General features: G+C 44.6%; 1 protein-coding gene across 1 annotated transcript; it reads right to left on the reverse strand.

Annotated features, from left to right (window-relative positions):
• Positions 1–3,330: 3,330 nt before the first annotated feature.
• On the reverse strand, positions 3,331–8,737 carry HOXD3 (homeobox D3). Its single transcript, XM_020991026.2, has 2 exons — positions 8,191–8,737; positions 3,331–6,167 (listed from the first exon to the last, which is right to left on the reverse strand). The coding sequence occupies exons 1-2, from the start codon at positions 8,735–8,737 to the stop codon at positions 5,419–5,421; spliced, it is 1,296 nt and encodes a 431-aa protein (XP_020846685.1). The 3' UTR covers positions 3,331–5,418.
• Between the last annotated feature and the right edge of the window lie 3,821 nt (positions 8,738–12,558).

Genomic DNA, 12,558 nt, shown 5'->3' on the forward strand with positions numbered 1-12,558 from the left:
TTCTCATTAAGGCTTGCTCAGAAAGGACCACTAATAAATGAACCAATGATAAGAATACAGAGTCTCAGAGGAGTAAACCTACTTCCAATTCCTTAGTGTCTCTCCTATGTCTTTGGGATGAATAAGCTCCTTTGAATCACTATGCCATCCCTGTATCCATGGTGAGCAATCACCATAAACTCCCTTGTTCTCTCTAAGATGGTTGTGCTGTCAGCCTGTTGGGTTACATTACCTTCAATGTCTTTTTATTCTGTTCTTGCAGTTTTAAAAAAGAATGATTTAAAGAAAAATGATAATTTCCTGTTGAAGATAACTACTGGCCTATAAAGAGCCCAGGGAGGTTTCACAACTACCCCCTTTTCATGGTTAAGTAAAAATAAGCCCTTTGATTGCACAAAACAAGCCTAGGCTACATATAGAATTAGGAGTAGAGGGCAAAATGTTTCTCTCATCAATGTCAGACACAGGAATGGTTCATATTATGATGCAGGTAACTTCCATCTGTGGCTCCCCCCGACCCCTACCTTTTATGAAAAACCCCAACAGATGGAGAGCTTGAACTCACTAACTGCCTGTCCCAGCACACTTCTTCTTAGGGACCATAAGGCTGCAGACTGAGGGGAGGAGAAGACAAGAGAAACTAGTATAGGTAATCACTATCTTTTAATATCCCTTACTGATAGAAATTCAAAAAATCTTGTTCAGCATGGTTAGTAGCCTCTAGGGCCTCAGATAGGGTACAAGGCTAGGAGGAAAGGAAACAGCACTCTCTCTCTCTCTCTCTCTCTCTCTCTCTCTCTCTCTCTCTCTCTCTCTCTCTCTCTCCCCTTCCTTCTCTCTTCCCTTTCCCCTTCCCCCCTCCCTCCCTTCTTAAGTTTGTATTGGTACAAATAGATGGTTGACTTAATGATTCCACCAGAGGTGGATTTTTCCCTGTCATAGCTCTGGATGAGATCAGGGTCTGAAAATCAGCCACTAGAATGTATATGTAACAGTTCATTGCTGCCTGGCCTCCCTTCCCCAGGCCTCTTAACTGGCACCAATCTGAAAACTTGCATACCCACACCAAATCTAATGTGTAGTTAAGCATATAGAGCTGCATAGTCTCGGTTCCCTTGACTGCTGTGACAACTTTGCCCCTTCTTTCTTTTTTTATATTCCTTTCCCATTCCTCTACGTTAGTGGGCTGTAAAATGGTGACTAGGCCGGTGTCTATTCACACTGCTGTTGGATTCCCCTACGAGGGAGCACAAGTCTTTACCACCCACCCCTGCCTTTGCATGGTCTCAACAAGAACCCTCTGGCCTGGCTCACTTTCTTCTTCAGTCCCAGGGCCCCTGGGGTTCCCAGGGACCTATTTCTCCCACAGAGTCCCACAGCCGCTTCCCTCCAGCCTAATCTTCGAAGCTGCTCAGAGAAATATTTCTCCTCCTACTTATTATCCCTTCGAGAAAGAAGAGTGTAGAAATTGGAAGGAGGGAGTGACTGGGACACAGAGAGACGTTTTCTCCTCTTGGGAAAACTTGTGGGACCTCCCAGAGACCAGGATCTAGGGCTGGGGACCAATCCCCTTTCCTGTAACCCCCTTCCCTCGAAACAGCGTTCCCTTTGTCTGGTTCCCACAGCGGAGACCTATTAGAAACCAGCCAACACAAAGACACTGGCTTGGGTCCCCTTATCCGCAGCAGCCCCCCCCCCCAAGCCCAAGGCCTAGTCAATTCATTAGGGGAGATCGTGGGACCTTAGGTTGAGTCTCTGGATTTCTATCCAGCACCCCTTTTAGTATTTCCACATCCCCTCATCCCCCCCCACACACACATACACCGGCCTGCTGCGGGAGATGGAGGACTTCAACTGCTTTGTGTTTCTTTCGCAACAATGGCCAGAGCCCAGCCCAAGAATATGTGCTTTGGGGCTAGAGAGGCCGATTTCTTCCCCAAGCCGAATCATTAATGCAACAAAGAAGGGTTACCAGGCAGACCCAGACCCAGGCCCATTTCCCGATCCCTGGGATTCTTCCGCTTCTCCTTGCCCACCCCCATCACCTCACCCTCTTCTTTCTTTACTTCCGCGAACTGGCTGCCGAAGAGGCGGCTTTGCGCCTCCGCAGATAGAGCTGCTATTGTGACCTTCTCCACTTAGGCTGCAAATTGAGGCTCCAAGCGGGGATTGGGTCATGGGGGAAGTCTCAGATAGGGGGAGGAAGAAGGCACGCTGGAGACGGGGATCAAAGCTCGAGAGGTGACGCTTCGAAATAGATAAAGGTTTGCAAACTCTTGCAGTTAAGGAGGGCATTTTGTTTTGCTTGGGCTCTGATGGTTCATGGCATTAATTGCAAGCTCTAAAAGAGCTGAATTTATGACGGAGGCCAAAGCGGGTAGTTTATAATTCATGAAGTTTTAAATGGATATGTGGAGAGTAGGGCAGGTTACTATATGCCAAAGTTGCTGCTCATATTTGTATCCCTGTGTCAGTCTCTGTCTCTATCGCTCTGTCCCTGTGCCCCCCCCCCATGCTTTATTTCTTTTGTGTGGCACCCTCCAAATGGCTTCATCACTTCTTGGGAAACATTCCTTTTAATAATTCTCGACCGTTCCCCTACTTCTCTCTCCCACCGCCACTGCCTCCACTCTATACGGTGAGAGAAGGCGAGAAGCCAAATTTACTTATCACATGATCCCTCACATCAATGACAAGAACTGGGAACTAAGATTTACAAGCTTTGTTGGCCCTCTGAAATGCGGGGGGGGGGCATTTAGAGGGGAAGGGGATGAGAATCCCAATCTTCACCACTTAGATGGAGATCAGGGCAGGCTAACCAGTCCTGCAGGCCCCAAAACTGCTTTCTCCAATGTTATTTCCAATGACCAGGGTAGAAGGGAAAGTAGAGACGGTTAATAAACATGTATTTGCCTTAGAACCTGAATGCAAGAGGAAGCAATGATGTCAGCCAGGGCAGACACCGTTTAAAATCTAATCCATGAAACCCTAAGCTGAAGATAACATTTGGGTCTTTGCAGATACCAGCAGACTCAGCAGATACTCATGCGGTCACATACCACCCTAGAAAACGCCTGTAGCAATGATGCATTATGTATTTTTATTATTATTTCTGTGAGGAAGAGGAGATGGGGAAAGTAGTTGAAGTCTAAACAACCTGACAATTCATCTATTTAATTTTAGCCAGTCCAGAAAGGTTGGTATAGTCCTTGAAAGGCAATGTGCTATTTCTGAGGTTCCCTAATAGCTTTAAAAATCATTTTGTCCTAGATAATCATGGATTCTGCCTATTGCTGAAGATTTCCATAGAAAACAATTTTAAGCCTTAAAGTGGGTAAAATATACCTTCATTTGAAGCTGTTTATTCTGTTGGTTTGTTTTCATACATCTATAACATGAATATTGTAATATGTGATCCTTCTTGAATCGAATGAAATGAGGATGCTTCTGTTTTCTCCAACCTAACATGCCATTTTCAAAACAGCACAAAGAAAGCAGGTAATTTCTAAATATTATCTGGAGTCATTATTATTCAGCAAAACACAAACATCAAAATAGAAACCATTGCTGTTCAATCAGAGGATGAGGAGTTAAAATATTTCCACACAACAGGCATTTCACCTCTTGTCACCAGGGGCCGGAGATAGGAGCTGCAGGATTTGTCAGACCCAATAGAGAGAAATGAGTCGGACAACTTCGCTGGAAATACTAAAGAATTGACCCTTATCTGGAGGCGTTTTCAAAGAACGCCCCTCAGAGAAGATGATATCAATTATAATGGGCCCAGCCAATGATATTCAATGATATTTACAAAATATTCGCAAGCCCAAAATGCTGTGGCGTCCTAGGTGAGGGGGATGGGGGTGGGAAAGTAAACAAGGTGTTTATGGTTTTCGGTTCCATTAGTGAAACTTCTATTATTTTACATTGTGAGTTAAGGTTTGTTTTCCTTAGAAATGAACCATTGGCTACTACAAAAGAGAACGAGGTGAATAGTGAACAACATTATCTAAGTAAAAGCTTCTGGGCACATTTCCACAGGATTCATGGATGGTGGGTTGTGGTTTGTTTTGTTTTGTTTTTTCCTGTGCCTCGTGGTTTTTTTTTTTGATTGTCAATTTTCTTTCAAAGTTCCCTTTTTAAATATATTATTACTTAATGCACAAAAGTAAGCTTGAGCCTCCCAAATTGGAATGAAGTCTACAAAAAAAAATCGATTCCTGCCTAGTAGAAAGACGGCTGCAGAAACAACAAAGAGAGGCAGCAGCATTGTGAGTCCTTCCGGAAACCTCTAATGGAATCATCACTATTAAAACTGCTCCTAATTCCTGCCATCTAGGGTTTTCCTCTTCTAGGTTCGAACAGCTGGAATGTCGGAAAGTAGCCCCCAAAAGGAGTTAGGGCTCTGGGTTCCCATCCACAAGCATTCTCCAGCCTCAGAAGGGCTTTGTGTCCCAGTTTATCAGCAAGAAAATGGCAGCGTGATCTGCTCGAAAGGCTGCATTATCAAAACAGATACACTTCTAACTGAGAAACGTATTTTTTTTATTCTAAGTATTTGTTCAAATGGTACCAGACAACTTGAAATTAATAAACCGTGTGTGGTGTGTGCTGTGTGTGTTCAGACAACGCAAAACCGCCTTTGCGAAAAGCCACGGTTCTGTGCCACTCTATTAAATGAATTACAATTTGCGGTCTTAATTAATCCTCACATAAACTACAAACACCAGCCACTGTTACAACTGTTCAAAACTACTCTCTCAACTAGGTTCAGACCAAGTAGACTAAATAGGTGAAACGTAGCCACCGCGGACCTGAATCGATCTCCCGAAGATACGCTGAATAAACTCTACAAATATACACATAAATACATTAAGACGAGGATAAATAATCCGTGATACAAAATGACTGCCTTAAAATAATAAATACATATCATTTAGTACTATGCAATCCTTACATTACTGAGGAATTATATAAATTAACGTCTCTGAAATAAGCTTCGATGCAGGCAAGATCCCATCGCTCACACTTGGTCTACAACCCCTCAGCATGACGCGCTGCTAATTCTAATTGATCTAAGACTTACCTTCCAGTACATCATTACCAGATTATTAGTCCCTTGGTTTGCAGTATATTGCACTGTCATGCTCACAGAGGATCCCTTTAGTTGATTTATGGAGAGTTACCCCAAAGGAGGAGCGGTTAGGGAAAGAGAGACCCATCCACTACTAGACTGTGGACCCTTTGAGTTACAGGGACCAGGGAACGTCAAGAGAGTGGAGAGGGGAGGAAGAAGGGAAAAACAGGCACACAAACAAAAAAAATGTTTTAAAAAGAAAAACAACAAACCCAAACCAAAGTGAGGTAATTCAAACGTGAGTCCGCCGCTGCAGCGCCCTCCGACAGGGCCGGGGCCCACTACAGATGCGTCAGTTTGGGGGCTTCTTGAATCCTTCCCTGAGACGTATGGTGAGACGTGAGATCTGTGTAGGTGGGGTGGGGGTCACACGGTCCATGATGGTGGTTGCCCGGGATCTGGGCGGCGCAGCTGTAGTCCACGCTGGCCGACGAGGGGTGGGAGAGGTGGCCCAGGTTGAAGACTGGACCCGAGGCTGGCATGGAGTCGACAAAGTTCCCACCGACGTAGACCGGGCTGCCCTGTAGGTTGGCGTTGGCAAAACTCCCGTTGTTCTGCATGGGGTGGTGCTCGTACTCCGGCCCTGGGTATCGCTTCTGTTGTGGGAGGCAACTGCTGAGCGGCGCCGTGTAGGCTGCCAGGCCGTACATGTTCTGCTGGGACTTGGCGAAGGAAGGGGGCGAGGGAGCATCGTAGCCCAGCCCCGGCACTGGGGGGAGCTGGCCTGAGTAGCCCACGTGGTTAGCCCCGCTCAGCGGAGGGCTGCGCTCGGGAGACTGACCCACAGGCGAGTGCATGATGCCCTTGGCTTTCTGGTCCTTCTTGTATTTCATCCGTCGGTTCTGGAACCAGATCTTGATCTGGCGCTCGGTGAGGTTGAGCAGGTTGGCCATCTCCACCCGGCGTGGGCGGCACAGGTAGCGATTGAAATGAAATTCCTTCTCCAACTCCACCAGCTGCGCGCTTGTGTAAGCTGTACGAACCCGTTTGGACGCCGGGCCGGGAGGACTTTTGTCCTCACAGCTCTCACCTGAGTTGGGGAAAGAAGGAAGAGAAATAGAGAAAAAAGTGGGGCGAGGGTCAGCCTGACGTGAAGAGTTTGAGGGACTGAGGCACCTGCGGAAAAGAGGAGAATCCTGTCTTCCCCTTTTACCTCCTCCCCCTCCTCCTCCCCACAGTCACCATTCCCTGGGTTGGGCTCCCTGACCAGCTAGAAAAAGGTTAAGGTTAGAAAAAGGACCGCACAGGCCTCTAACCATTGAATATGTGGCTTTAGACTCTCACCAGAAAATACCATTTCTAAATACATTTTGCACCCTAGAGTATGACCCTGGGATGGCTCATATGCTCAGATGTTGGAATGTGGAATGGAAAATAACTGGTAAGATGCTCTTCACACTGCCGGTCTCTTCTTATCCCTCTCAACTCCAGCTCTTCCTTGGTAGCAGGCCTCAAACCAGCCTTCTGAGTATTGAATATTGTTGAGCTCACAAGTGCAGTGAGGTGAGGCTTTCTTGAACAAAGAAGTTTCAGGGCCTGGGGAACTAGGTTCCAAACTTCAACTGATTTGCAGATTCAGTAGAACAGAAAACTGGGAAAGCTATTCTTGGTCTTTAAAGAGGCCCTTTTTCTTGGGGGTGGGGGTGGGGATAGCATTTTAAATGAAGCAGTTCCTCCGGGAGCAGACTCACTCTAAATTCCTACCGGTGAGGGTACTAAAGGAAGGAGAAAGGGCAGTTGATGGGCAGCCCTTTAGTTTCCAACTCTGCCACCACAGAAAGAGCTACTATTAATATATTTGTACATGTGGGTCCTTTTCCTCTTTAATTCTTCCAGGGTATACAGAAGTATCTTGTAACTGTGTTTTGTAGTGGAATGGTGGGTATCAATAGACACACCCACAAGGAAACACCGGAGATCACCCTTCTCCTTGGCAAGATAGGGGACAAATGGATGATTGGGTGCTTCTTGAACCCTTTCTTAAGGCTGGAGGGCAGGAAAAGTAGCTTGTTGGCTGGTTGACCTTTCTTAGGGAGGAGAGATCAGAGCGCAACAATAAAACTAAAAACCTGATACCAAGTCAGATTCATTGACTTCCCTAATGACTTGGTCCAGAAAACTAAGTTCATTCACCATTTGCAAGCCAAATTAAAGAAGACAGATTATCACAGAAGCCCAGTGACTTGAGCACAGATCAAAACAGGAATACCCTGACTTGCTCTTATTACTGAAAAAAAAATGTCATTCCTCTACCCTTTATCACTAGACTATCATCTCTTGCCTGTGACTCATACATTTTTGTATCTCCCACAGTACCTACTGTAGTACCTTCAATGTAATACGCAGTAAATACTTGCTGGATTGACTTGAACAAGAGGCCCTTTCCCTCAGTTCTATTTCTCTCATGACTCTCCCTTGAGTGGAGTCTCAGAGTTATCTATGGCTGAGGCTCATGCTACTCTTTCTCTGTGATCCAAGAAAACCAATGATTAAATGGTGTTGAGTAATTTTTGGCCTATTTGACAAGGTTGGATGGGATTGGGTTGATATGGGGACCATTTACTTGGGGAATAGGATAAGATTCAGTAAAATAATTCAGCAGGCATCATTTTATCACCTACTGTGGGCAGAAGTGACCTTGACTAATAAATGTTTGTTGAATTCAATTCAATTCAAATATTTGAAGGAATAGAGATTTGCTGTTGCTCTGGAGGGCACAGTTAGGAACAATGATTGGAAATCATGGAGGTAGGTTTCTGCTCAATGTAAAGAAGAACCTTCTTACAATCAGAGTTGCCCAACAATAGAATGTACTTAAAGATAGTGAACTCCCAAGTTTGAAGTGTTTGAGCAGAGGCTATATGTGAAGAAAGTATACTTGTCAAATATATTGGAAAGGGAGTTTTTGAATTTCGTGGAAGATCTCAATGGGACCATATGGTGTCTCAGGTGGTCCCCTCTAACTCTATGAGTCTAGGTTGGATAGAATGTCATTGGATGGGATGGGAGTTAGGTCAAGGGACCCCAGAGGAAAAGAACAAATGGAAGGCTACCTGAAGTGGTACAATTGCTCTTCTGCTTGGAGTTCTGCCGGGATTCCTTCATCCAGGGGAAGATCTGTTTGCTGATAGTAGCAGAGGAAGAGCCTGAGGCATTGGGGCCACCCTTGGCCTTCTTGCCTGGGGTAGCACCACCAGGATTTGTAGGTGAGGATGGGGGCAGTGTGGGTGGTGGGGGAGGCGGTGGTGGTGGTGGCTGCTGATCTGTGTTCAAGCCAGGGGGTTGACTACCACCTCCACCAGTCTGACCACTCCCACCACCTGGACGCATGCAGCTACCATTGAGCTCCCCACTTTTGTGGGCTGGGGCACGGATTGGTGCTGAGCTCTGGATGGAGCAAGCAGAACCTGTGTAGTCAGCATCCAGGGCTGCAGGGGCAGCAGGGGGTGGGTAGGGCTGATGAGTGGACCCATAGCCATAAGTGTCAGCAGCCTTGCTGTAGCCATAACCCCCAAAAAGGCCCGTGTTCTCATAGTAGGCAGTCTTCTGCATCGTGCACTTGGGGATCTCTGGGGCCTGATGACCCAGCTCAAATAACATTGACTGCCACCGTCTCCTTCACCTCCACTTCCAGCTCCTACTGGCTTCTTGGATGAGCTATGGCTCAGCCCCAGCCCAGGGGGCAACCTGCTGGGAAGAAAGACAAGAGAGCCCAATGGGACTGTCATCGGCAAGATAAGTCAATATAGAACATAGAATATAGCCCCCTCCCACCCCCAGTTGGGTCCCATTTCTATCCTTTCACTTATACCTACTTGTGAAAGAAGTGGGGACAGAGGAAGAAATGCTGTATTGGGGGTCTTGTGAAATTCAGTTTGTCTAAACCCTTGTAAGAAAAAGAAAGAAATTTTTTTTGAACAAGAAATGCACTATTCACTCAGTCTCTGTCTCTCTCTGTCTCTGTCTTTCTGTTTTTTTCCTTCTCTGGAAGGGACTTTCCTTCAAAGAGGTTTTATCATTCTCAAACACACTGATTGTGTATTTCTTAATCTGTGTAGAAAAATAATAGTGGAGTTTCCATTGAAAGTACTTCTACTATTAGATGAAGAAAGAGAAAACCCTATGAGACCCTTAGAATGACGAGATTTCCTAAGGAAAGTTATTTCTGAGTCTGAGTCATTCATGGAGTCACATGTAGTCACGTAAAGCTATCAAAATGAGGCCTCACAGGTTAATAAGGAAGAAAAATAAAGGATAAAAGTCTGTTAAGACTACTGAAATGTTCTCAGGATTACATCTAATGATTCCCCACCCCACCCCCCAACAAAATCCTCTATTATTTCAGGTTTTATATCCTCTTTTTATATCCTGAAATGGAGGTTCCATGGTGATGAATGAGGTTGCAGGTCTTAAATTAGTGGTATAAGTAGGCATAGATAAATAAGAGATGGTTTTCAACATGCTTTTTTACTATAATTTTACCTTAGATCTAGTCTATAAAGGATTGTGATTATGCACCTTTACTTTGATATAGTCTCTGTGTGTGTGTGTGTGTGTCTGTCTCGCTCCCTGTCTGTTTCTCTGTCTCTGTTACAGTTGCCTTCTCTCTGTCTTCAACAAGAGAGCCACCCATGACATGATGGATAGAGCAAGAATTAGAATCCTCCTTCCCCCCCCCAAAAAAAAACCAAGGAAAATTCCACCCCTATTGTAAACTCATGGCTCTTAATAGGGGTTTCTCTCCTCATCTTCTACTCCCTCTGAAGGATTTCTAAGAAGTTAAAGTATAACTAATAGTGTTCCGAAACTTTTGTTTGTATGATAAAGAAAATACATAGGTCAGCTCCTTTGCCTTAATTCATGACTAGTTTCCTCAGTTTAAATCTTTGAGTCCCTTCTTTTCTCTTCTTTGAGACATTCCCTAAGCTTCCATCTGAACAATTAAGATAACCTGAATTACTTATACAAATTGCATTACTTAGAATATTTGAAGCATTTATTGGCACAAAAAACTTCCTCAGTTTGCTTATTTCTTTGCCAGCTCACTGCTTTGAGTGCCTAATACCAATTTAACACTAAAAAAAATTCTTCATCGAACTCTAAATTTGGAATTGTTAAAATTTGATTTTGATATACATCATGAATAGAATTATTCTCTATCTTGAAAGACAGGCTAGTAAGAGCTCTTTGCAGGCTAGTTGGCTGCTCTGAAGATGATACAAAGAAAGCATTACTTTTTGTGTCTGAAATTTCACTCTCAATACTTTCTTGACATGTATACAGATAAACACATTCCAGTTTTCTCATGATAAGCAGCAGTTACCTATATGTACCTAAACCAGTTGAATCTTTTTCTATGCATTTCTTTTTAATGTCTATATCTAATGCCCTGAAAATTAAAGTAACTAAATAGCAAAATAACAGCTAATTTATTTAATCATATGACCAATACAGGGTTATATAACTCATGATTAGACTAGGAGTTAAAATGCTAGCTTTGAGGAGGCTTTGGCTGAGCTTCAGATTTTTCCTAAGATTCTTCTTTCCATTATTTGAGACCCAGGCACTTTATGCAACTAAAAGATTAACAGTGGAGATTCTGATCACTCAAAACTCAAGATCACTTCAAACTTTTCATATGGCCATTTCATCTAGACAACTGTTGTAGCAAAAAAAAAAATCCCCTTTACTTTTACAAGGTTCAGAAATAATTTATCTTCAGACTTATGCTATAAGAACAGCAGTCAAATTAAAGTAGCTGCTTAAAACAATCTCATGCCTTTAGGGGAAAGCATGTATAATACCTATCTATCTATACTATTACACACGCACAGACTGAGTGATATTAAACATCCATAAAGTATTTCTAGAGGAGTGTTATGTGTAGGGGCCTAAAAAGTATAGAACTGGTGATGAATGGGGAGAACACAAAAATTCAAAGTTCAGTGCCTCGGTTTCTGTTGTTTTGAATTTTTGTGAGCAATTCAATAAGTATCTGCCGATTGTACATTTTCACTAGCAGTGTGCATAGGGCCACCACTTTTTATTGTATAGGGATTGTAGATAGCAGATAAAATGCAGTGCTCCCCAAAAAGCTACCTCTTTATGAACAAGAAAATGAGAATATTGTTGTGGAACTGGGTTTTTTTTAAACCCTATTTCTTTTAAGAAATCCCTACTCCTTGTGAACTCTGCTTGAACCTAAAAAGGAGGAATGGGTCATAAATCACTTGGACAATGGTCAACTGTTCAGTGGCTCATCTTTTGGATCCCCCCCCTTTAAGTTTTTTTTTTTCCACCCTTTGGTACCTTAGTACATTTGGGCTCAGCACAAAAATGCCTGGGGAAAGACCATATATGGGGGAGGCACAGAAAAGCTGGGTTTCTGCAAGCAGGCTGCAGGCCCAGCCCAGGAGCACGACCCTGGAAAAATGGTTGGAGGCTAAAGCCAAATGAACCTTTGCCATATGTTGCAGCCAATAAAGCCAGTGTGACCCCACCCTTCCAGTATCTGACTCCAGGCTACCCAGCCCTAAGCAAAGTCCTCAAACACAGAAATGGGCCGTGTGTCCTTTCTCCCGGTTCCCAGGGAAGCTCCTAGCCTGCTCGGTAACTCCAACCCTTTGGGAAGTCAGACTGAAGACAAGGGAGGCGGCAGGAATGTGGCGCCAAACGGTCACCCACCCACCCCTACGCACCCACGTGTAAGAATACAACAAACTTCTCTCTTGACAAGTTCCCGGCCTCCCAATTGCATTCGATCCGACGCCCAAACATATTCATATGAAGCTGCTCGGTACTAATACTTGCTCACTACACTTAATTCTGTTGGGGATCAATACCTAATATGATACCGAATAAATAAAAGGCAGTCAGAGCGGCCAGTGGATGGGGTTATTAAGCAGCCGGAGCTCTCGCGGTGCATATCAATGCACCTGTCATTGCGCCTTGTAACAAAATTTATGACCGCTAGTACGACGGGCAGTAAACGCTTCAGTAAGGAATGAAAAGGAAAACACTTCCCAAGCCCTCTCGCACTTTTCAGAAGTGTAAAACAGCCTCCGCGTAGGAGGGAGACCAGCAAAAGAATTCGCGACGCCGCACTTTTCCCAGCTTGGCTAACAGGAAGGGGAGATCTATATAAGGTGGTCCGCTCCGTCCCCCTTAGCTCTCCTCCGCCAGGACTCAGACCGCATCCTCCTAGGGCCCAGGGGCTGTTGTTGAGCCTTTATTTCTCTCCAAGAAGGAAGAGCACCTTTTTTTCTACAGGGCACTTTGAAGCGGAAAAAGTTCAGGGCACCTAATGGATACTACTCTACCTCTGCACCACACCCCACCCAGAGGAACTTCAAGACACGGACTCTTATTTGTGGTGCAGTTGAAAGGGGCCTGGGATGTAGAGGAGGGGGGAGACAATCGAT

Source organism: Phascolarctos cinereus, unplaced genomic scaffold (genome assembly GCF_003287225.1).
Source record: "Phascolarctos cinereus isolate Bilbo 61053 unplaced genomic scaffold, phaCin_HiC Scaffold_726;HRSCAF=1367, whole genome shotgun sequence".
In the NCBI taxonomy this organism is placed as follows: domain Eukaryota; kingdom Metazoa; phylum Chordata; class Mammalia; order Diprotodontia; family Phascolarctidae; genus Phascolarctos; species Phascolarctos cinereus.

Bases quoted from the DNA above. Each gene is read 5' to 3' on its own strand.
- HOXD3 (XM_020991026.2), bottom strand. From the start codon at position 8,737: ATGTTATTTGAGCTGGGTCATCAGGCCCCAGAGATCCCCAAGTGCACG. The intron at 6,168-8,190 runs GTAGCCTTCCAT...TCCCCAACTCAG, and splicing joins GAGCAATTGTACCACTTCAG to GTGAGAGCTGTGAGGACAAA.